The sequence below is a fragment of the Pristis pectinata genome, chromosome 14, assembly GCF_009764475.1.
Source record: "Pristis pectinata isolate sPriPec2 chromosome 14, sPriPec2.1.pri, whole genome shotgun sequence".
In the NCBI taxonomy this organism is placed as follows: domain Eukaryota; kingdom Metazoa; phylum Chordata; class Chondrichthyes; order Rhinopristiformes; family Pristidae; genus Pristis; species Pristis pectinata.
Genome location: NC_067418.1, coordinates 32,237,627 through 32,264,208, shown reverse-complemented (window position 1 = coordinate 32,264,208; position 26,582 = coordinate 32,237,627). Strand labels below are relative to the sequence as shown.

The window sequence follows — 26,582 nt, the reverse complement described above, 5'->3', positions numbered from 1 at the left end:
GCTGGTATTTGAACTGGTAGCTGAAAGCAAAATTGGGGATGGTGTGACATTTTCTTGGTGTTTTCTCACTGTCAGGTCAGTTGGGAAGTGCAACTTATCTGAAAGGTGAAAGGCACAGGGTGAAGATGTGGTGAGGGATACATATATGCCCTCATTTACAGCTTGTAAATCAGAAGAAGTTGTAGATTGTGAAATTATGTGATGAACAAAAGCAAAGTACTGCAAATACTGAAACAGAAAATGATGGTCTGACAGCATTTGCAGTTAGGGAGGGGAGAAAGAGAGAGAAACATGATTAACATTTCAGATCATTGTCCTTTCACCAGAACCCTGAAGTCATGAAATTTCCTCACAGTACAGCAGCCAGCTCCTCAAGGCTAGTCTCCTGCCATTAGCCTCAAGTGGATATCTACTTCATTTGCCTCTAGAGCCTGAGTTTGGAGGCTCTCCTGACTCCTTGTGTATCCGGACACCTTTTCAGTTTCCACATCTTCAGCCACAGCCTCCAGTCCAAGGAGTCTACTTTCTCTTATGTTGTGTCATTCCTTAGTGCTTCCCAGGTCACAGTCACTTGCAGGTAACTGTCAGCACCTCCTCCACTTCTTATTCCTGCTACAATGCATCTCCTCTTTAAGAGTTCAAGACAGTCTTTAAGTCTGCAATGCACAACATGTGACCTGCATGATGGGACTGTCCAGCTCAGATTCGCCATCCTCACAGTTCACCCAATGTCAGACCCAGGTGCTTGGGACCTCCCCTGACTCTGGGCCCAGGACTTCAATGCGCAATCAGGAACCCAGGTATGAGTTACTCAGGAACCCAAGACTTGGGTACTATGTTAGGTCTAATCCAATCCTCCAGATCCTTATGTACTGTACTGACAGACATTAGTCCAGCAAGATGGAAAGGAGCATCAGTGATCTAGTAAGTGGACCAGTGAGGGTGCAGTGAAGAGGCAGCAAGTAGAGCAGGAGGCAACATTACCTAGTTATGTGTGGTTAAATTAAAAGGATGGTTCTTTTAATTAGTCCTCTTAAGTGGTTTGTATTGTAGTTATGGCCCCAATGTAGCAGTTAGCGTAATGCTATTACAGAGCCAGCGACCTTGGGTTCAATTCCAGCCACTGTCTATAAGGAGTTTGTACATTCTCTCCATGACTGCGTGGGTTTCCAGTTTGCTCCAGTTTCCTCCCACATTCCAAAGACGTACGGGTTAGGAAGTGGTGGGCGTGCTATGTTGGCACCGGAAGTGTGGCGACACTTGCGGCCTGCCCCAGACCACTCTACGCAAAGATACATTTCACTGTGTGTTTTGATGTACGTATGACTAATAAAAAAAAATCTTAAGTGTACACCATTACATTTAGTGCAGGTCAAGTGTAACCGAAAGCTAAATCTATAACACCTAAAGTTAACCCAAGAACACAGACACAAGTTCAATCAAGTAAATACAGGTTTAGATCTACTCTGAGAAAGGTTTTCACACAATGATCACCCCATGTAGAATAGTGAAAGCACAGGCAACAGGAACACTTTTTGAAAAGGTGGAACAGCTGGAAAATGAAAATGGGTCATTTTATGAGAAGCCACCTTTGTTCATCTTCAATTTATGACCGACAGCAGTTACAACTACTCATAAGATATCTTTAATCACACGTACATCAAAACACAGTGAAATACATCTTTTGCGTAGAGTGTTCTGGGGGCAGCCCGTAAGTGTCACCACACTTCCAGCACCAACATAGCACGCCCACAACTTCCAAACCTGTACATCTTTGGAAATTTGGGAGGAAACCTACGCAGACACGGGGAGAACGTACAAACTCCTTACAGACAGTGGCTGGAATTGAACCCGGATCATTGGCGCTGTAATAGTGTTATGCTAACCGCTACAATTACGGAGAATTATATACTTACTTCATTTTCATAGACATAATTTACCAACTCAGAGGATACAAATACACAAGTTAAATTTCAACTTACAACTAAATTTTGATCTAACTTTTATCATTTCTGCTACAAATTCAAGTAACAAGTGTATGTGATCCCAGATAAGCCCATTAGAAGGAAGCATCACCATTAGTTTGCCTTTTATAATCTAACCTGTGGTCCTTATTTCTACCTTTTGAACAGGGATCAAGAAATAATTAAAACTCAAAGATACGTTTTCAGTGATTGGTAAAAGTTATGAATTTAATAGTATTTTCATTGTGCAACAGTCATTTAGTGGACTTAATGAAATTTAAGAAAAACACTGAACTGAACATTAATAAAATTCTGGTTTGACAGGATGATCCATTCTCAGCACTGGACATCCATCTGAGTGACCACCTCATGCAAGATGGAATCCTGAAGCTGCTGCAAGAAGAGAAGCGGACTGTGGTTCTGGTCACTCATAAGCTGCAATACCTGCCTCACGCAGACTGGGTGAGACATTCTTCATTTCTTCTGATTTTGTATACAGTGTTTGTAATAATTTGATGAATAGCTCCCTATCTTCTTTAATTATTATTGTACTTGTACTCTGAGGAGTTGTGATTGCCACATGTACAATTAAATATGCATCTTACTAACTGATAGCAGCAGAGTTACATGGTTTTAAGAGATCAGAAAACACTTACACATTATATAACATTTCCAACAAGTCAGATAGACAGGCAAATAATGCACAGAAAAACCCAACTTACAGGGAAGGGGAAGAGCAATCTGTGACAACAGGTGGAAATTTAAGTTTCTCAGAATAAACTACTATTGTTATTAATCCACACCCAAGTCCAGTTAGACATCATTTTTCCATATTAGCTCTGAATATTTCTGTCAAGCTTGAGATAAAATTTGCTGGTCACTGCATCACAATAAATCACAGCTGGAAAGAAATGTTAGAGCAGATTTTGTAAGGTAATATGCTTTGTGCCTCAGAATCTGAAGCAGAGATTATAGAGAGAAAAAAAAGTTTAGAAATATATAAACCAAAAAAAAAGTGGATGTGGATCACAGCAGGATTAGTTTCTGATTGCTTGAGTAAATAGCTGGTACAGACATAATGCACTAAATTTTATCCTATTATATTTCCATGGATTCATCTGTGTCCATTCTGAAATTAAGTACCTATTCCCGATGCATAATGAAAGCCCAACATACCTTTTTACATGAATATAACAATGGAGTCAGGAAATAGAAGCAGCACAATTAGGGATGTAAAGGATGATCAGTTTCTTTATTGCTTCACTGAAATGTATGTTTTCAAGAATTACCGAGATATCATTATCAAAAATAACAAAATGTTTATACAGTAACTTTATTTTGATTTTGCTTCAATTCTTTCCAAGTTGCTTTCCATGTGCCCAGTTTGAAATTATCAGTCTGTTCAGTGTATAGTTAGAACTCATCATACATTTGTACCTAACATATTTATGAACAAATAATGAGGGAGAACATTGTTATCATTCGCACTGTAATAACTTCTGCATTATGTTTCTTGTCAAGGAGATTTGCAATGGAACTCAACAGAATGAGCATTTTGATACAAGTAATATACTTTGGGAAATGAGTGTACTTAAAAATTCATAGAGGTACAGAAGCATATAAATTTTATTGCTCGATAGAGGATCATATGAAAGACATGGAAATTACTTTGATCCCAGAGATATATTTAAATTTGCTTTCCCCCCCCCCCCCCCCCCGGAATCCATTTGGCATTCTCAACTGAAAATGCATCTTTTAATTTGCAAAGCTTTTCTTTGCAAGTCTTATTTCATGTACAAGTGGATAACCAGTGAAAGACCTTGTCGTCTTTGATCCTAAATGAGGGTGCTCATGCCATTTCCTATTACTTTAATTATTATTTAAATGCTGAATAAATGTTTATCACTTGAACTATTTCCGTGTTGTATCTATGTTTTAAAAAATGTGCATTTTGTTTCCATAGATTATAGCCATGAAGGATGGTACTATTCAGAGGGAGGGCACACTCAAGGATATCCAGAATTCTGATCCTGAACTATTTGAACTTTGGAAAACACTAATGAACAGGCAGGATCAAGAACTAGAAAAGGTTCTTCCTTCTCAGACACAAAAGATTCTATTGAATTGGAAACAAGTTTGGATAATTTTTTTGTTGCTGGTTTCAATTTGATCTCATGTAATACTGTGGAGGAAAGAGAAACTAACCCCATAGAGACACAAGAGACTGCAGATGCTGGAAACCTGGAGCAACACACAAAGGCACTGGAGGAAGTCAGCAGGTCAGGCAGCATCTATGGAGGGAAATGGACAGTCGACGTTTTAGGTCGAAACCCTTCACCTCTTCTGAAAAGAAAGGGAAGATGGCTGGTATGAAATGGTGGGAGAAAGGGTTGGACCAAGAGCTGGGAGGTGATAGGCGGATCCCAGTGAGTGGGATGATAGGCAGATGAGGGAGGGAGGAACGTGGGAATTATGTTAGAAGCTGGGAGGTGATAGGTGGAATTGCGAAAGGGCTGAAAAAGATGGTATCTGATAGGAGAGGATGGTGGATCATAGAATAAAGGGAGGGAGGCGGGGAGGGGAACCTGTGGGAGGAATGTGTGGGTGATGGACAAATGGAAAGGCTGGGGAAGGGGGAGAAAGAGAGTGATGGGAGCCTGTCTGATCAGGAGGAGAGAAAAGAAAAAAAAAGGGACAGAGGGGGAGCAGTTACCAGAAGGTTGAGAATTCAATGTTCATGCCGTCAGGCTGGAGATCTGCCTATCACCACCCTCACCTGGATCCACCCATCACCTGCCAGCTCTTGCTCCACCCCCTTTTGTACTGGCCATCTCCCCTCTTTCTTCCCAGTCCAGATGAAGGGTCTCAACATTGACTATACATTTCCCTCCATAGAGGCTGCCTGCCCCGCTGAGTTGCTCCAGTACCTTCATGAAATTAACCCCATGGTGTATTAGAAACAGAAAATTTCAGTATTGTATTTTTCCAGTGGTGGTTACTATGTGCATCTAAATCCAAATCCACTTTTCCCCCAACACAACGTGCTCAAATTCCAGCACCTGTGTAACTCTAATCTTTCATTCCACAAGTGCAATTTGAATATCGCTCTTGGCTATTATTTGGAATTCTGCATGTATTTAGTTTCACATCTTGAGTATGAAGAAGGTTAAATTATTACATTGCTCTGCAGGAAACTGTAGCCGAAAACAAAACTGCACTGGAACGGAAGAACTTGCGGAGAGCAATGTACTCTCGGGAAGCTCTCCTCAAAACACTGCAAGAGGCTGAAGATGAAGGTATTACAATCTAAATTGTAACAGTGTTCTGAATGCATAAAATTGTCTTCATGGTAATGTCCTGTGCAACAAACCTTATCTATGCATAAATGAATGAGGCAAGAAATTGAGATTTTAACAAATCATTCAAGACTTTACAGATAAAAAATAATATCAGAAGTGACTTGTGACGTTACATCCCAGTTTGAATTCACTCAGACCAGTAACTGTAAAGTTACTGGAAAATTTGCAAATAGAACCATAGAATAATGCAGCACAATACAGGCCCTTTGGCCCACCATGTTGTGCCGACCTTCAAACCTCGCCTAAGACTATCTAACCCCTTCCTCCCACATATCCCCCTATTTTAAATTCCTCCATATGCTTATCTAACAATCTCTTGAACTTGACCAACGTATCAGCCTCCACCACCGCCCCAGGCAGCGCATTCCATGCACCAACCACTCTCTGGGTGAAAAACCTCCCTCTGACATCCCCCTTGAACCTCCCACCCATTACCTTAAAGCCATGCCCTCTTGTGTTGAGCATTGGTGCCCTGGGAAAGAGGCACTGGCTGTCCACTATCTATTCCTCTTAATATTTTGTATACCTTATCATGTCTCCCCTTATCCTCCTTCTCTCCAATGAGAGAAGCCCTAGTTCCTTTGGTCTCTCCTCATAATCCATACTCTAATCCAGGCAGCATCCTGGTGAATCTCCTCTACACCCTTTCCAATGCCTCCACATCCTTCGTATAATGAGGTGACCAGAACTGGACACAGTACTCCAAGTGTGGTCTAACCAGTTTTGTAAAGCTGCATTATTACTTTGCGGCTCTTAAACTCTATCCCACAACTTATGAACGCGAACATACCATAAGCTTTCTTAACTACCCTATCCACCTGTGTGGCAACTTTCAGTGATCTGTGGATATGAACCTCCAGATCCCTCTGCTCCTCCACACTGCCCAGAATCCTGCCATTTACCTTGTATTCCGCCTTGGAGTTTGTCCTTCCAAAGTGTACCACCTCACACTTCTCTGGATTGAACTCTATCTGCCACTTCTCAGCCCAGCTCTGCATCCCATCAATATCCCTCTGTAGCTTTGGCAGCCCTCCACACTATCCACACCACCACCGATCTTTGTGTCGTCTGCAAACTTGCTAACCCACCCTTCCACCCCCTCATCCAAGTCATTAAAAAATATCACAAAAAGTAGAGGTCCCAGAACCGATCCCCTGTGGGACACCACTAGTCACAGCCCTCCAATCCGAATGCACTCCCTCCACCACAACCCTCTGCTTTCTACAGGCAAACACCTTACTAAAATCCATATAGACCACATCTACTGCACTACCCTCATCAATCTTCCTGGTCACCTCCTCAAAGAACCCTATCAGGCTAGTGAGGCAAGATCTTCCCTTCACAAATCCATGCTGGCTGTCCCTAATCAGTCCATGATTCTCTAAATGATCATAGATCCACATCCTTCCTATAATGAGGTGACCAGAACTGGACACAGTACTCTAAGTGTGGTCTAACCAGAGTTTTGTAAAGCTGTATCATTACTTCGCGGCTCTTAAACTCTACCCCACGATTTATGAAAGCTGTTGTTTTCTTGGAGACAGAAGCAGCTAAGGGGAAATTTAATTAAGTTTAAAATTATGAAGATCTTGCTAATGTAACTAGGAAGGACTATTTCCCTTCGTGGAAAGGTCAAAAACAAAGGAGCATGAATTTAGTGTAATTGGTGGACAGATTAGCAAGGAGCTGAAAATCTTTGTTTTCACCACTGGGTGGTAGGGTCTGGAACTCACTACCAGAAAACATGGTAGAGACAGAAACTCTCAGCACATTTCAAAGGTGCTTGGATGTGCACTTGAAGAACCAAGACCTGCAGGGCTATGGACCTAGTGCTGGAAAGTAGAATTAAGTTGGATTGCCCCTTTTTAGACCGTGAGACAGTCGATGACCTTCTTCTGTGACACAAATTTTCTCAGATTTTATGATTTTGGTAGTCTTGACAGAATGTCTAAAGGGCAGAGCCAGGCATTCAGAATTACTTCTCAATTACTGATAAGCAGAGATCACAAACTTGGCTGCTGGAGGAACTGCAAGGATCACACTAGTTTTGTTTTTAGGGAATCTTTTGGGAAGAAACAAAAAGTTATGCAATATCAAACATGTGCTCTATGTCACTTGTAATTTCTTTGTTCTGGTGCTCTGTACTTAAATCTGGGCCCCATACTACAACAGATAATGAAAATGTGGGGTTAAAATATATTTTAAGTGATATGAGAATCGGAATGCAGTAGAGGAAAACAATAGTGGCTTGCTGAAGTGGACAAAATTCCAAAAAGCTACCAATATGTCAATGAAAATCAAAAATACTGCAGATGCCAGAAATTGGAAATAAAAATAGAAAATGCTGGAAACACTCAGCAGGTTAGATGGCTTCTGCGAAAAGAGAAAGAAAGTTAACATTTGAGGACAAAGAACATCCCATCAGAACTGGGAAAAATAATAAAAGGCAGTTTTAATTTGCAGAGAAGGTGGCAGAGGGAATGGAGAGGACAAAGGGAATATTTGTGATAGGGTGATACTGGAGTGGACATGGACGTAAGAAAGGAGCAAGGCTAAAATATACAATCCTCTACCGAGGTATAAAAGAATAGTAAGGTGAAGGTAAATGAAGTAACGGATGGCAATACCGTGTACACATTGTTTAAAAAACTATTGTAGAAAAACAATAAAGTGAAAGGAAAGGGAAGATGTTCTGAGGTCCTAAAGAAAGAAGAGATGATGTACGAGATCTACATTCTGACATGAGAAGGATCCAAAATGCTATGAAGGGCAGCATGAGAAGAAAGTTCACAACTCTATTAGTGTGCGCTTTTGGTAGGCTCTTTGATGCTGGAGATAGAGAGATAAGAACCTTGCACACTGTTAGATTACAGACATGGCAGTAAAAATGAACTAAAAAAAATGATACTGCATTTCTCATGGCTTCCTTTGTACATTTGCTGCAGAGGATATGGCAGAAGGTGATGATGAAGACAACCTCTCCTCTGTCCTGCGGCAAAGAGCAAAGATGCCGTGGCGTGCCTGTGGCAAATATTTAAGCTCGGCAGGTTGCCTTTTGCTGCCCCTGCTCATCTTCTCACAGCTCTTCAAGCACACAGTAATGGTGGCAATTGACTACTGGCTAGCAAAGTGGACCTCGGATGCTATCCATGTCAAGATTGAAGCAGAGAAAGGAAATTGTTCTTTGATCCAGGTAAAGACACCTGGCATTCATGCTGAACTTCTGAGTCCTTCCACAGCTATTTCTAGCATGCTTTTGTCACATCTGGTTTGGCAGCCAAGGGTAAAAGAATGATCTAATTTAATTCTGCATCCCCAGATAAATGGCTGTATGCAGACAACTAATGTGGCTGCTTGCAAACTATAGGAGGTACTGTCCCATTTGTTGTATGAACTGGAATTTGAAATGTCAAGACTAAATGTTAACAAAGAACTGATTATTCTGCAGACTCTTTCCAATCATTAACAGTTTACCTGTTTGGTTGTTATAGTTCTGCATGGTTGCATGTACATCTGCACAAAATGCAGCTTTGTTTAGCCAGTGCTGTTTTGGGTTTTCCTTTACTTTACCTACCGATATCTTCTTACCTATTGCCCATCCAGTTGTTAACCATTGCCGTGATGGAGCAGGTTATCAGGCTGAGAGAAATGTAGCCTGGAATGGAATTTTTGAAATTTCCCATTAAATTAAAGAATATTTGGAGGGTTCGTTACAGATAGGACTCTAGTATTAATGCCATAAAAACATGGAAATCATTTAAGGAAATATTAATCTTCTATTCTTCTTGCATTGCATCCTTGCTTATTGATTTCTTTTGTATTTGCTGCCCAGGATTGCCACTTCAATCATTCTTCCTACATAATAGTGTTCAGCATTCTCTGCTGCCTGGGAATTGTCCTCTGTTTGGTTACCTCTATTGCTGTAGAATGGACAGGCCTCAAAGTGACCAAGGAACTGCACAAGAGTTTACTCAACAAAGTCATCTTAGCACCAATGCGGTACCGAACTACCTTTCTAAATTATAGTTCTCAAATTAAAAGGAGTCAATTGTAATTTAAACCATTTCTCAAGAAATTTACATGATCATATTGTAAATCTAATTTATATATCAGCTGTACTCCATTAACTTCAGTTTCACACTATGTGGGTTACATTAAAATTACTCCTAGCAGTAATTACCAGTGCTTATTCCAATGAAAGAGCAAGAGCCAAAATATGAACAATGACGTAAACTAGCTCTAAAAGCTCAGTATACATTTCTTATTGATTCAATTGTTCTTTTAGATTCTTTGAGACTACTCCTCTCGGGAACATCCTGAACCGATTTTCTGCAGATACCAATATCATTGATCAGGTAAGATAGGTCTGGAAGATTTCTGAATTCCCTATTGCAGCAAGTTTCTGCAGTTGTACTGGAAGCTTCATGAAACCCCAATATGCAGAAGTGTAATATCAGGCAACTCAAAGTCAGAAGAAAAACTTTGAAACTGATGCCATTAGATTAGCTTGACTGGTGGTGATCACATTTAAGTTGGCAAGCTATGTGTTGTCAAATTCAGTAAAACTCTAGCACACAATCTAGACTGACACTTTACTGTAGTATTGAACAGGTTTCCTTGGACTTTTAGCACCACCTTTCCACTGCTCTCCAGGTCTTCAGCCCCATGGAACGAAATGTGCTCTGATTCAATATTCTCCATCTCTACAGTGGAGCAGATTGATTGGTCACTGATTGCCTCTTATCTAAGGCTTGCAGCAGTGTTCAATGACAGTACAACTGTCATTTGCCTTAGTGCTTGCCAAAGCTTCTGCAACATGGTCGCAATGCGTCCTCAGAGATTCTCCTTAAAGCCTGCACACAGGTATGATGATTCTCAAATTAAAAATAGGAAATACTGGAAATACTCAGCAGGTCTGCCCACATGTTTGGATCCCGCCTGATCTTCTGGATATTTCTGGCATTTTGTTTTCATTTCTGTTTTCCAGCACTGACTGTTTCTTGCTTTTTGATATGATGTTACTCAGACCTTTCCTACAGTCAAGGTTCACAATTCTGAAGACTCAAGTGTTTTATAAAGATTTCCAATTATTTCCTTGATCTTATACCCATTTCCATTATTTATAAAGCCCTGAATCCTGTGTGCTCTAAGGGAATATCTCCACTCCATCTATTCAAATATAAACTTATCATTCCTGGAGCTAGTTTACAAAATCTCTTCTATGCTTGCTCCATTATCCTTCCTAAAAAAAGTGTCCAGTTGGGTTTGGCATAATTTCCAAACTTTTGTCATATGCTTTATTAACTATTTTGTTAATCCACACTGCCACTTTCAAAAGGTTTTGTAAAAACATCCAAAAGATCAGTCTCTTCTGGCAACTGTTTTCAAAATTTGTCCTGTATTATCTCTACTTGTCAAAATAAAGCTTCTTGCATTTCTGTTGAATTTCACATCGCTCGTCCACCTCCTCTTGAAGTTTTACTCTGCTTTAGCTACATTTCAAGTTTTGTTTCATTTGCTATCATCAAGGATTTACAGATGTCATCCTGAAACTCTGGGCCAAGTCATGCTCAATTGACTCACACCACAGCACCCCCTGTGCTAATCCTATGGCTGCAGATACCTGCAGGAGCACAGCAGAATCCACTGTATCAAAACCCCACCACAGCCCCTATGCTGGATGAATGCCAGTCATGCCTCGGGTGGCAGATCCTAAGTTCCCACTCCCAGATTCACCCTGAAAACTCACCACTGTCAAAGGAATGTTTCACTCATTTTTTATGTATCCCTGATATTCACTTAAAAATTTAAACATACATTCATTTTACAATTAATTTGGAGTAGTTTAGATGAAAAGAAAGAAAGAAATCCTAACCCGAAGTTAGCTTTGCTGCTTGTACATCAGCCATTGCTGTCTTAAAGCCGAGGAGCTGGATGAGAAGTGCATGCAGTCCTGCAGCTCACTGCAGTCTAGAACTGCCATTGGACATCAGAGAGCCCTTTGGTGGTGGGAAGTCAGACACCCAGCACATCTCTGTCATTCAGTGTGCTGGTTAAACATACCAGTTCCCAATGGAACAACTACCCTTTTCAGAGCTCAATCCAGGTGGATATTTAGGTAAACTGATTTGATGCTGATAGTGATAACTAGTCGTTCTGTACTCAGTTCCTTAGCTTTCCTGACTTCTCACTGATGATTTGAGTGATAATTTGTTATAATCAATTAACTTTTGAGGATGAGTGTTGATGGGTGGATTGACAGTATTGTTGTGTTGGTTTTCAGCATATTCCTGCCACCTTGGAATGTCTCAGTCGATCAACCCTTCTGTGTCTCTCTGCCCTGGCAGTGATTTCATACGTAACTCCAGTGTTCATCATTGCACTTGTTCCACTTGCGGTGGCTTATTATTTTATCCAGAAGTACTTCCGAGTGGCATCCAGGTAACTGACCACCAGAAACTAGGCTTGATGATTTTTGTTTTAAAGAGAATTAAGTTTATAGAATCACTACACTGACAACATCAAGGTGAACAATACACATTTTCAAATGAACTATGAGTCATTGATTTGCATGATTGACATACATATGAATCACTTCTTTTGCGATAATGAATTAGGTGGCACTCTCTGTCCATAGGAATTCATCAAATCAAAATGATGAGATCATTGTTCCTTTTTGATTTATGAATTTTTTGTTTAGCATTTCCTAGGAACACAATCCTTTTGTAAATAGGGGACGTTCTGTATCAGAAACAGAAAATGCTGGAAGTACTCCATGTGTGAAACAGCATCAGTAGGGAGAGAAATACAGTTAATCTGTCAGTGCCTTCATCAAAACTGGAAAGTGAGAAAACTAGCATGTTTTAACATTCAGAGAGGTGAAGGGTGGAGAGAACAGGGGTATTATCTGTTATTGCTGTTTCCAATTGCTAGTTTTTAAGGTAACTATTAACTTGACAAAATTGTCAAATTGAAATGGAATAGTACAGCCTTATCTGTGGAGAGAAAAAGGGAAAGAGTGGTAACCCAAAATAGTTAAATTTAATATTAAGGCCTGAGGGCTGCAAGTTGCTGTTCCTTGAGCTTATACTGGGCAAAGCTGAGAAATTCAGGAGGGTGAAAACAGAGGTCACAGTGTGAATGAATGGAAAATTAATAATGATAGGGAACTGGATGTTCAAGGACACCCCTGCACACTGAATGGTGGCTTTAGATAAATTGGCCACCCATTCTACACTTGATTTCTCTGGTGTAGAAGACACCACATCATGAGCATTGAATGCAATGCAATAAGTTGGCAGAATTGCTGTGATTCTGCTCTCGCCACCTTTCCTCCCAGAACAAAGTTCCCCTTGTCTTCATCTTCCACCGTGTCTTCCATCAAGTGATTTGCTGCTTCACCTGGAAGGACTCTTTGGGTTGCTAATTGGTAGGAAGGGAACAGGTAAAAGGGCAGATGTTGCCATTGCCTGCATAGGAAAGTACCATGAGAAGGGGAGTGGCTGGTAGAGTTGGAAGAGTGGACCAGAGAGTTGTAGAGGGAATGTGCCCTTCGGAATACTTAAAGAGGAGGACATGGATGATGTGTCTGTTGGTGGAATCCCAGTGGAGAAGGCAGAAATTACAAAAGAAGGATCAGATGAATATGGAAGACAGTAGGGGAACTTTGTTTTGGGAGGAAAGGGGACGAGAGCAGAAGTACAGGAAATAAAGGAGATACATTTGGGAGCCTGGTCAACAATGGAAAAATCACCATTAACTGAAAAGGAAGACATCTTAAAAGCACTTACATACAAAGTCTCAGAGCACGTACAACTGTCTGAAGAGACTTATGTGGATGTGCATATTGTGCCACTAAATTAAAAAGGTGCATTATTTTTCTGCTGTTTCACTCACCTTAAACTACCACGGCTCATGGTTTACTGCTAAAGGCATTATAAGTGCAAACTATTGCTATCTCTGCCTATTTTTCTTTATTTGTTTGAGACATAGGAAAATTACCACTTAGACCTCCTGGTTTTAGTCTGAAGCACTGTACAACATTAATCCTTCAGCTCTTATGAAGTGTACTCAAAGAACAAAAATAAAGCACTCTTCAATTTCTAATGAATCTTATTAAAATTAAATGTTAGCATTTAAACCCAACCATCAGCACACCTGCTCTGTTTGCAGATAAAAGTAACACTGCCCAGTTTATTGCGTCAGAAGATCTGCATAATTCATGCATGCCTTTAGTAAATGCTACATTCTGAATTATTCCTTTCTGATCAAATGCACCCCCATGTGAATTCTCCATTAATATTTTTAAAGTAAAATTTAACAATCTTATTGATCCTCGTGATTTCTAGAGTGTGCTTTCATCAGAAATGTGTTAATCAGCATAGTTTCACCATCTCATTTGCAGAGACCTCCAGCAATTGGATGACAGCACACAATTGCCCCTGCTATCCCATTTTTCTGAGACTGTCGAGGGTCTGACCACAATACGGGCCTTGAGGTAAAACAATACAATCTCAGATTAAAACAGTAGCCTTGTGACATTCAATGGATTGAGGGTCAGGATATTTGCACTATAGTGAAATAAAGAAGCTTAGATTACCCCAGGTCCTAAATACAGTCAGCAGGAAAAAAAAAGGCATATGTAAGGTTTAGGAAGTTAAAATCAGACTGGGCCCTTGTAGAATATAAAGATAACAGGAAAATGCTCAAACAGGCAATTGGGAAGGCCAAAAGGGGCCACAAAATGTCCTGGGTGAGCAGGATCAAGGATAATCCCAAGGCAGTTTATACCTGTATTAAGGAAAAGAGGATAACTAAGGAGAAAGTAGGTCCACTCAAGGATAAAGGGAATTTGTGTTTGGTGTCAGAGAATGTGGCTGAGGTACTAAATGAGTACTGTGTGTTGGTATTTACCAAGAAGGATTTGGAGGATAGTGAAGGCAGAGTGGGGCATGCTAATGTGCTGGGACATTTTAAGATTGAGGAGGTAGTACTGGGTCTCCTGAAAAGCATTAAGGTTGATAAATCTCCAGGGCCTGATGTCATATATCCCAGAATAGTGAAAGAAGCAAGTGAGGAGATTGCTTGGGGCTTTGATAAAGATCTTTGTGTCCTCACTAGCAACAGGCAAGGTCCCAGAGGACTGGAGAGCAGCAAATGTTGTGCTATTGTTCAAGGAAGAAAATAGGGATAATCCATTTAATTTATAGGCCGTAAGCCTCACATCAGTGGTAGGGAAGCTATTGGAGAGGTTACTGAGGGATAGGATTTACGTGCATTTGGAAAGGCTTGGCCTGCTTAGAGACAGTCAGCATGGCTTTGTGCAGGGCAGGTCATGCCTTACAAACTTGATCTGAGTTTTTTTTTGAGGAGGTTACAAAAATGCATGGGATCCGGGGTGAATTGCAAGTTTAGCTTCAGAACTGGCTTGCCCACAGAAGAGGGAGAATAGGGGTGGAAGGCTGTTATTCTGGCTGGAGATTCATGACCAGTGGTGTTCCACAAAGATTGGTGCTGGGATCTCTGTTGTTTGTGATCTATATCAGTGATTCGGATGAAAATGTAAATGGGTGGATTAGCAAATTTGCGGATGACACCAAGATTGGTGGAGTTGTGGGCAGTGTAAAGGACTATCAAAGAATACAGTAGGATATAGATCAGTTACAGATATGGGCAGAGAAGTGGCAGATGGAGTTTAATCTGGGCAAGCGTGAGGTGTTGCACTTTGGGAGGTCAAATGAAAGAAGAAAGTATACAGTTAATGGCCCTTAATAGCATTGAGGTACAGAGGGATCTTGGAGTCCAGGTCCATAGTTCATTGAAAGTGGCTACGCAAGTGGATAAGATGGTAAGAGGGGCATATGGCATGCTTGCCTTCATTGGTAGGCGTGCTGAATACAAGAGTAAGGAAGTCATGCTGCAGCTATATAAAACTTTAGTCAGACCACACTTTGTGTGCAGTTCTGGTCACCCCATTATAGGAAGGATGTGGAGAAGGTGCAGAAGAGGTTGACCAGCATGCTGCCTGGATTAAAAGGGTATGAGCTATAAAGGAGAGGTTGACCACGCTTGGGTTGTTCTACCTAGAGCATCAGAGGCTGAAAAGGTGAAAACGTGATAAGGGTTTTTAAAATTGAGAGGCATAGATAGGGTAGACAGGCAGAATCTATTCCCCAGGGTCAAAATGTCAAACACCAGAGGACATGCTTTTAATGTTGGTGGGGGGGGGGGGGCGCGCTGGAAAGGAGGTGGTTTAAAGGCAACATCAGGGGCAAGTTTTTTTAAATGCAGAAAGTGGTAGAAGCCTGGAATAGGTTACCAGGGGCAGTAGTGGAAGCAGGCAGTTTGGTGGAGTTTGAGGCTTTTAGATAGACACATGAATATGAATGGAGGGTTATGGATGATACACAGGAGGATGACATTTAGTATAAATTGACATAAAAATTAACACAGCATCATGGACTGGATGGCCTGTCCAGTGCTGTGCTGTTTTATGTAATTACAGGGAACAGACAGGACAGCGAGACCAAGATCAGATCAGTAGTTATCTCACTGAATGGTGGAGCAGGTTAAGAGTCATATGATCTACTCCTGCTCTCTGACTCGTGTTCTTATTCTGCCAAAATTTTGTACATGGAATGTTGCCTGTTACTTAAAATAGAATTGGCATCCAAATAGTTCCCCATCAGGAGATTATGTAATGGTTGTATGGGCAGTTAATTTGAAGAACTATCTCCACAAGAGCATCAAAGGACAGATGCCCTCTTATAAAATTAAAATATTTGGCATCTCTGTAGATCAGTGTCTAGTTTTGGGTTAATGTTTATTAGACAGAGTGTCTTTGTTGAATCAATAAAGGGTGATTTACAAGTATTATTTCCGGCACCAGTTTTTGTAGTTTAGCTTAGTTTACTATGAGGAGTGATGATAAATTAAGCTAAAGTGAGATCTGCTGTAATTGCTGCTTTGCCCACTCTGCTTTTGGTGAAGACCTTAACAATTCACATCTAGCCTCATTGACCTGCCATTTGGAAAACTGGATTCAGAAAATGCCAGTTGATAGGCAAAAGTTTAGAGTTTCCAATGGAATAAGAATCAGAAGTGTCTATATAAAGATATAAAACATTCACCAGTTTTGCAGTCCTAAAAAAGTAGAATTTGGCTGTGAAATATGAATGGTGCTTTCTGAGATGCAAAATGGCCAGATGAATTATGGATTCTTGTGCAATCTTGCACATTGCAATTTTCCATACAATTGTGACTTCTTTTTGTACTGGACAGTGAACCCAAGGAAAGTATAATCCCACAGCGTACACTCCTTTTACAGCCTATGTACTTTCTATTTGATAAAAGGGTTGGGTGGAATGTACTATCTCCTGAAGAAAAGCGATGTGTAAATAATATTCATTGATCCCAAATAGGTACAATTCAGACTTCTGACAAATGACTTTTTTCCCACTTAGTTGTTCTTATTTACCCACTGAAGGCACAGAATCCTGATTTATTGGTAGAACTATAATCTCTTAACCAAATGGCTTTATCTATTAGAGTCAACTATAAATGTTTAAGAGCCATTTGATCATGGAGGCTTACCCAGTAAAGCTTAATTATTTCCTCGTGACAACCCCATATGTATACATCAACATCTACCATTGGATTACCCTGAGAAGTTCTCTCTACCCCTTCATTTGGATACGGATGCTAACTGAAGCAGTCCTATCCCTGGCATGATAGAAATTAACAGAGACTCAGTAGACAGAAATGAAAGCTGAGGATACATCTGTGCATAACTACATAGCAATAGATTTACCTAGAGCTAAAATTCTGAATTGGACGGAGAATTAAACTATGTTAGATGGTGAATAAACAGAGGAGGAAGAATTTCTTTTTGTAAGAACAAATATTCACACCTCGTAAACTTCTGCCAATGAAACCTGTATGACTGTGTTTTCAGGGAAGAAAATCGCTTTAGGCAACAGCTGCTGGAGCTCACCGACACAAACAACATTGCCTCCTTGTTCCTCACAGCTGCCAATCGTTGGCTCGAAGTTCGTATGGTAAGGGCTTCAGACCTCGAGTCTTCAATTATTGTCTTTCATTGTTTTTTTGTTCTCATTCTTATGAAATTAGAATTTGAACTGTGCATTAAATATAGAGTCAGAACACTACAGCACAGAAACAGACCCTGCAGCCCATCTAGTCCATGCCGGCCTGGTTTTCTGCCTAGTCCCATCTACCTGCACCCAGACCATAACCCTCCATACCTCTCTCATCCATGCACCTATCCAAACTGCTCTTAAATGTTACAATTGAACCCAGTTCCACTGGCAGCTCATTCCACACTCTCACCACTCTCTGAGTGAAGTAGTTCCCCCTCAGATTCCCTTTAAATATTTCACCTTTCACTCTAAACTTATGAGCTCTAGTTCTAGTCTCACCCAACCAGAGGAGAAAAAGCCTGCATGCATTCACCCTATGTATACCCCTCGTACTTTCGTATACTATAAGATCTCCCGTCATTCTCCTGCACTCCAGGGAATAAAGTCCAAACCTATTCAACCTATCCCTGTAACTCAGGTCCTCAAGTCCCGGCAACATCTGTGTTAATTTTCTCTGCGCCCTTTCAAGCTTATTGATTTTCTTCCTGTAGGAAGGTGACCAGAATTGCACACAATACTCTAAATTTGGCCTCACCATCTTATACAACTTCAACATAACATCCCAACTCCTGTACTCAATGCCTTGATTTATGAAGGCCAATGTGCTAAAAGCTCTCTTTATGACCCTTTCTACCTGTGATGCCACTTTCAAGGAATTATGGATCTGTATTCCCAGGTCCCTTCATTCTACCACACACCTCAGTGCCCTACCATTCACTGTGCAAGTCTTACCTTGGTCTGTCCTCCCAAAGTACATCACCTCACACTTGTCTGCATTAAATTCCATCTGCTATTTTTCAGCTCATTTTCCCAGCTGGTCCAGATCACTTTGCAAGCTTTGATAGCCTTCCTCGCTGTCCACTACACCCCCAATGTTGGTGTCATCCGCAAATTTGCTGATCTAGTTTACCACATCATCTAAATCATTAACATAGATGATAAAGAACAACAGACCCAGCACCAATCCCTGCGGCACACCACTAGTCACAGGCCTCCAATCAGAGAGACAACTATCTACTACCACTCTCTGGCTTCTCCCACTAAGCCAACATTGAATCCAATTGACTACTTCATCCTGAATGCCAAGCGACTTAACCTTCTGGACCAGCAGCTTCCCAAGAGGGACTTTGTCAAAGGCCTTGCTAATGTCCATCTCTACAATAGCTCTACAAAGGTCTCTACAATAGCTTACCAAAGGTAAATGTTCAACTTCACTGGCCTATACTTAAAAAGATTTAATGAAGATAATTAATTTAGATATACTCAGAGCCTTAAAGAAAGTTGTTTATGTAACTGCACACCAGAGATTTCAGTAAGTGGATATTGAATGCACATCCCCACTCCAATAATTATTACACAATCACTTGTACTAAGCCCAGGTCTGAAAGCTGCTTTATTCTGGTAGCAAATTGGCACGTGCATAAGGCTGCTCCCTATGTTTTTTTCTAGGAATATATTGGAGCATGTGTAGTTCTCATTGCAGCAGTTGCCTCTATCACCAACTCACTGTATTATGGACTTGCATCAGGACTTGTTGGTCTAGGGCTGACCTATGCCCTCATGGTAAGAACGTTAAATTTATTTTTTTTAAACCAAAATAAACTTTATTCATAATAAAAGACAAACTATATACAATTATAAAACAGTGCAAGCCTTTACATTCTTGTATAGATCATTCACTAGTGTTACCTTTTTATATAAAAAAAACAGCACCGATGCCACACGTGTGGCTCCCTGGGGGCTACCCAGTTCCATATTTACAATATTTAGGGGCTTTCTCGCCTGACCCCACCCCTCCCTCTCCAATGGCAGAAGAACTCTAAAGTGTAGTCCTTCCCCACCGAGCCTTTGCGTTGGCTGTACCCAGCTTCAGTGCGTCCCTCAGCACGTACTCCTGCAGTCTGGAATGTGCCAGTCGGCAGCATTCCCCTACGGACATCATGCAGTGCTGGGAGACCAACAAGCTTCGGGCCGACCAAAGGGCGTCTTTCACCAAGTTGATGACCTTCCAGCAGCAGTTGATGTCCGTCTCTGTGTGTCCACGGGAACAGCCCATAGATCAGAGAATCCTCTGTTACTCAGCTGCTGGGGGTGAACCGTGACAAGGACCCTTGCATCTTTCGCCACACCCTCCTCACAAACCCACAGCCCGCAAAGAGCTGGGTGACCATCTTGTCCCCAGCGCAGTCCTCCCAGGGGCAGCGTGCGCTGGGAGTGAGGTTCCGACCATACAGGAAGGATCTAACTGGGAGGGCCCCTCTCACCACCAGCCAAGCGAAGTCTTGGTTCTTGTTGGTGAGTTCTGGCGATGAGACATTCTGCCAGATGGACTGGACAGTCTGCTCAGGGAACCATCCCACAGTATCCATTGAGTCCTTCTCCTGCAGTGTCTGCAGGATGTTCCGTGCTGACCACTGCCTGATGGACTTGTGGTCAAAGGTGTTGGTCTGGAAGAACTTTTATTTCTTTGACAGTTTGAATATTGTAATTACCAGATATTTGGGATGTTAAAAAACTCAGGTCAATGTGTATCTAAGAACAGAGTTTAGTCGGGGTGGGGGGGCGGAGGCAGCGTCAGTGATGAAGAGTGCTCCTATGAATTTAAGGACCCCAGTATGATGTGGCCAAAGAGGAAATAAAGGCTGATCAACAAGAGAAGGTGGTGGCAAAGCATGGTAATGAACTATGGCACAAGGCACAAGCTAGTGAGTCTTCCACCGTGCCCCACTAAAAAAGTTATTTGGATATAATTTTTCTTTTATACTACAATTAGGTGCTGATATATGCCCATTTAATTTGCTAAAATCCCTGGTTGGAAGTAGTCAGTATTAAATATGAACTTGGGTCACCTGCAGTTTGTTGGAAATGGAGACATAGTACAGCACTGGGCAGGTCATTTGGCCCACAATATTGTACTCATCTTGATATCATAGAACAGTACAGCACAATACAGGCCCTTTGGCCCACAATGTTGTGCCAACCTTTAAACCTCACCTAAGACTATCTAAGCCCTTCCTACAGCATATCCATTTTAAATTCCTGCATATGCTTATCTAGAAATCTCTTGAATTTGACCAATGTACCTGCCTCAACCACTGCCCCAGGCAGTCCATTCCATGCCCCAACCACTCTCTGGGTAAAAAACCTTCCTCTGATATCTCCCTTGAACTTCCCACCCATTACTTTATGGCCATGCCCTCTTGTTTTGAGCATTGGTGCCCAGGGAAAGAGGCGCTGGCTGTCTAATCTATCTATTCCTCTTAGTATTTTGTACACCTCTATCATGTCTCCTCTCATCCTCCTTCTCTCCAAAGAGTAAAGCCCTAGCTCCCTTAGTCTTTCTTCATAATGCATACTCCCTAAACCAGGCAGCATCCTGGTAAATCTCCTCTGCACCCTTTCCAATGCTTCCACATCCTTCCTATAATGAGGCGACCAGAACTGGACACAGTACTCCAAATGTGGCCTAACCAGAGTTTTGTAGAGCTGCATCATTGCCTCGCGGCTCTTAAACTCTATCCCATGACTTACTGAATGCTAACATCCCATAAGCTTTCTTAACTACCCTATCCACCTGTGTGGCAACTTTCAGTAATATGTGGATATGAACCCCCAGATCCCTCTGCTCCTCCACACTACCCAGAATCCTGCCGTTAACTTTGTACTCTGCCTTGGAGTTTGTCCTTCCAAAGTGTACCACCTCACACTTCTCCAGATTGAACTCCATCTGCCATTTCTTAGCCCAGCTCTGCATCCTATCAATGTCTCTCTGCAATGTTATTTTATACTAAATGTCCTCCATATCCCTCCATTCCCTTCATATTCGTGTGTCTATCTCAAAGCCTCAAACTCCACCAAACTGCCTGCTTCCACTGCTACCCCTGATAACCTATTCCAGTCAGCTCCCACTGTCTGGTTTAAAAACTTACCCCTCACATCACTTTTAAACTCCTCTTCCCCCCCACCAAACACACTCACAACCTTCAAAGCATGTCCTCTGGTGTTTGACATTTCTACCATGTGGAAAAGATTCTGACTGTCTACCCTATCTTGTAATTTTAAAAGCCCTCTATCAGGTCTCCCCTCAGCCTCTGACACTCAAGGGAGAATAACTGAAGCTTTATTTGTTGAGACTTATTTATTACTTTTCCAAGTTCAGTGGAAATTTGTCATATATTCTAATGATTGTTGCTCAGTCTGAGATTTTAAATTAGGACTCCTTTCAGTTGCTGAACTGTGTTCAAAACCAAAGTATAAAAATATTTGCACTAATCTTTTGCCAAAAATCAGACTTGTATAAATATGAATTATGCAACATTAAATTTGATATTGAGTGGATGGTCAATACTCTCATAGGCTGTGTTCTTTTTCTTGTTCAATGCTTGGCCTATTGTTGTAAGTAGCAACATGCTCGATTGTTTGATCTGCAGATTTCAAACTACTTAAACTGGATGGTACGCAATCTAGCAGACATGGAAGTACAACTGGGTGCCGTGCAAAGGATAAACAGCCTCCTTAAAATTGAAACAGAAAATTACGACGGACTTATCTGTGAGCATTTCCGGACAGCACATGTAGTAAAAATACCAATGACCAAGTAGCTAAATTTAACAAATAAATCTTTTAACTATTATTTCTTCTCATCCTGAATAACATGGTGCAGCACCTTCCCAGATTCCTCCCAACTGGCCGGATGAAGGAGAGATCAAAATCCAGAATCTCAGTGTTCGATATGACAGCACTCTAAAACCAGTCTTAAAGAATGTGAATGCCCACATCAGTCCAGGACAGAAGGTAAGATGGCCCATTGAGTTCAACTAATGTAAAACTGTTGATTGGAAATTGGCCTCATGTCTTAGTTTGTCATTAAATTCATCTGTGGAGCTCCCATTGTTTCTAAGTGCCTCTTTCCTTCCAACACATCATCCAAAGTGTACACAATTGCTATGTGAATCTGGCTAGCCATTGCGTCAAATAATGCATCAGCACATGCAGTGATCAAGCCTGCTGTAAGTATGCAGTGTAGGTATATTCCACCATTAGTCAGTTAATGCTGACTTGGTTACTCAGCTAACACTAAAGTTCAACAATGCAGCTGATGTGCATTAACCTCACACAAATGAGCAATGCAATTTCACAAAAATATTAGCCAACAGATTAACAGCAGCAGTGGAATCACAACACCAAATCTGTCCTACACAAAGTCATACACACTCTGTTGGATTAGTATTCCTCCTTTCTCCCTCAACCTTCAGTTCAAAAAGTGAATCTTATGGAACTTGCTCAGTCCCTTAATGCCCTAGGAGTCTTTTACCAAGTCATATTTACCTCCACGAAAAACACTATGATGCTGGAGGAACTCAGCAGAGCAGGCAGCATCTGTGGAGAAAAGCTGGCGGTCAATGTTACAGGTCAGGACCTCCATATTTCTGCCACCGCCTGCTGCAACACATTGCTCCTCCCCTTTAATCGATGCTAGCTAGCTTTGATTAGTACATGCTAGTCTGCAAGGTGCTAGCTGCTCACAAAATTGTGTAACCCAATCTACTGATGTAATAAATCAAGCAGTATCCTGGTTAGTCTGACCAAATGCTGCAATCATTATAAAGAGCAGGCAAAGTGTTGCCGCACCTTGAAATGTTTTTTGATCCAATCATCTTTTGGTGCCTTGCAATTTAACTCCCGATCAGTTTGATGATGCTCCTTAAAATTTTGCCTTCAAATGACTGAAACATAAATAAAACAGATCGCACCATTCTGAGTAAGCACCAGAACTGCTACAGTAGAATTATGCTTCTGAAAATGCTGCTTCACCAGAACTCAAATACATCACATAATATGAATGGCTCATTTTCAACTTTAACTAAAGGCAGTGTGGAGCACAGATCAAGCAGTCCTTAACAGGATGAAGGGAAATCAACAGGAAAGAGACACCATCCACGTTTGTGTGCCTGTTTGCAGATTGACAGCCCTTGCAGTACATACCAAAACAGTTTATACAATGAGAACAAGCCAGTGAAATGGATTTTTAAAAGCACTGTCCATTGTAATACAAAGTGCTTTTTCCTTCCCCCCTCTCTACCTTCTTGAATACCTCCAATTCACTGAGCAGTAGTTCTAGTGCATTTTGTAGTCGGTTATGTTAGAGTTTCAATGGCAAGGCTACAACACTGTGCAGACATTGTATCAGACATAATCAAGTGTGTTGTAAAAGGCTTGTAAAATAGATACTGCCATAGGGTGACTGATGAAGTGGAAGTATACTCAAACAACAGTACGTGTGCTCCGGATAGGAAAGAAGAGAAATACACTTTGAAAAAGATGCAGGTCTTTTATCTTTACTAATTTTTTTTGCCAAAACAAAGACCTTGGAGAGTTAATTACTTCAAGGTAAAGTTAAAACATTGAAGCCAATGAGCATTTATTGACAAGATAGCAAAAATTAGAATTCTAAAACCTTTATCAATATAAATATACCAAAAACAGTGTTATCAATAATAGTCAGTAAGAAAGAGGATGTTTGACAGTTCTTCCTTAGAGTGACATTTTAATATATTATGGAAAAAAATCTGCAATATTAATGTATTGTGAACAATTGTTAGCTCGGTCAGGAATACTCCCCCCTCAACAGGAAGGTTGTGGAGTAATCCTTCCCCATAACTGGATCTTAATCTGCAGCATTAAGGGAATACTGAATTGTCAGATGATCTGACCTTTGAGCTAGTCTAAACCTTGACCCACCTGTCTATTCAGTTTAATACAATTTAACTAAGTTTTCTCTAGTATCCTCTCCAATATTCTTTCTTAATGCCACTAAAAATAGAAAAGTTAAAAGGCATTCATGCCTTACTGTTTATGGAACACTGGTGCAGTATGGCTATTTTGTTTGCCTTTATAACACAAATTCATCGATATTACAACTGCCAAAGACATTTATAGAGCTTTGAACTGTGAGGTAAGATTCCTCAAAATCATTTCTAGGTGATCTGTGGTTTATGGATTAGCTCTTTGGTCAGTCAGATTAAAACATCCCCACTGCCAGATAGCAACTAAACTGGGAATTCTGTTGGACTACTTAAGGAAACAAGAAGTTTACAAGATGGAGTCAAATGCATGAAAGTTGCTTGGCAATAATCAACACTTATTATGCTCAAGAATGCACCAGCTGTAACTTCCTCCAGCATGTTAATGGGTAATAACGAGTGAGTACAGCAACTTTACATGTCTTTCAATACAGTCTTTCCGTGTAGCACAGGTGAACTACAGCTCAGAGAAGCAACACAATTTTTGGACTTTCATATTTAACTGCAGCTGTCTGCATTCTTGGAAACCACTAACAGATTTACTCTACAACATAATGAGTACTGTTAGCTTCATTTTATTTTTAGATGCAAAACACAAATTTATGATATAAATGCAAGAATGATTTTAAACAATGTTTATGTTAGTGCAACATGTCACTTATAGGCATTGCTGAAAGCTTTACTATGTTATGGTAACGTTCGACAATGGAATCTATTTATTACACAGGTTGGAATCTGTGGACGAACTGGTAGTGGGAAATCCTCCTTTTCTTTAGCCTTTTTCAGAATGGTAGATACGTTTGAAGGTAAAGTTTTAACATGATTTTCTTTTGCGTACATTCTGTAATTCACTTTTTTGTCTACCAGTGCCATTTTCCTAGAGTGCTGCTGTTTTGAATCTCACTCATAGATATTAATACTTTTAAACACATGGGGTCAACACATAGCTTGAGTGAACAATGGTACTGGCACAGTGGGAAAAAAATTAAACATAAAAAGCTGATGTTCCAAAACAAAAACAGAATCATTCTTTAATTTTAATCACATTTTAATGTAAAAAGCAATAGAAAAGTTTTAATCTATTACCTCGCTGTATCACAAGGTTCCCTTTACTAGTCACTCTTGAAAGCCCATTCTGAATGTGCCTGTACCAAAGAACTGTAAAATAGTACAACTGGTGCAAGAATAGGAAAGTCTTAATTCAAACTGGTGATGTTTTACACATGCCCCAAGTAAACTTAAATCTTGCAACAGGAAATTCAGTGAAACAGGGCTAAATACAATTGTTAAGCTAACCTTAAGCAGGAGAACATACCAAATACAGTTGCAAGTAAATATTGCCTTAATCGTACTACCTTCATATCCTTCCATGCAAGCAATAAAAATCCAGAATATTAAACAATGACTATTAGAGGACTCACTGACATTCAGGAACACTTAAAAGCTATTAAAAGTAAAATAAAAATTAGGTAAAAACATGTAGAACCAAAATAATTAAGAACACAGTAAAACTGAAGTAATTAAAGAACTTGTCTTTCCTCAACAATCTAATTGAAATCAGTGGGATTGGGAATCAGGCACCAGCTCGAACTTGTACAAGATCCAAGAGTCAACACACCAGCAACAATGCAGCAAGATTGAGCTGCCTCACTGGACTCCAGGGAGTTCAGATGAGTAATATATTGAAAGCTGCACCAATGACTATCCATAAGCAAGAATGAAAATTTTGCATTTGACTTTGTGCATGGGGAAGTTCCAGACTTGCCAACATTTACCAGTAGACTCCAGGCCAATGTCATAAAGGTGTATTTTGTTGACCACCCAACCTCTTCAACATTAGAAAAATTAGATCTAACAGATGCGTCTTCCCCTCCCCCGCCTCTCACCAAAACCAGCACTTAAGTTTGAAGAAAGACTTTACCCAATGCCAAGGCCGAGATAAAAATATACTAATGTAGCTGAAATGCCTGTCACTCTCCACTCTGAAGCACAAGCAGCAAATGCATCCACCATGGCACATTCTCAACCTTGCATCCTTCTCTCTATTCAACAGTTTAAATCAATGCAGTTTAAGATCATGTCTATTTGAAATTAATCAAAACATTTTAACTAAAATGAGAGAAACATGTATCAAAACAGCTGAGTATTAATTTGAATTCTACAGAAAATTAGTGCACCACTATTACTGAAATGGAACAATGTTTTGTATACCACATGTAACATGCATGTTGCACAGTGTTTTTACAGCAGTGTAGTTTAAAAGTAACATTTTGCTGAGTACTTGTATCCTGTTACAAT

General features: G+C 40.6%; 1 protein-coding gene across 1 annotated transcript in view; it reads left to right on the top strand.

The window, feature by feature from the left end:
- Positions 1 to 26,582, top strand: part of LOC127577605 (ATP-binding cassette sub-family C member 8-like) — a 120,826-nt gene that overhangs the window by 84,753 nt on the left and 9,491 nt on the right. The window contains 13 exon segments of the mRNA XM_052028871.1: positions 2,289 to 2,426; positions 3,928 to 4,053; positions 5,155 to 5,260; positions 8,269 to 8,516; positions 9,156 to 9,322; positions 9,609 to 9,678; positions 11,607 to 11,764; positions 13,728 to 13,820; positions 17,277 to 17,379; positions 18,931 to 19,044; positions 21,912 to 22,032; positions 22,145 to 22,275; positions 25,012 to 25,090. Of these exon segments, the coding sequence (XP_051884831.1) occupies positions 2,289 to 2,426; positions 3,928 to 4,053; positions 5,155 to 5,260; positions 8,269 to 8,516; positions 9,156 to 9,322; positions 9,609 to 9,678; positions 11,607 to 11,764; positions 13,728 to 13,820; positions 17,277 to 17,379; positions 18,931 to 19,044; positions 21,912 to 22,032; positions 22,145 to 22,275; positions 25,012 to 25,090 (1,654 nt within the window).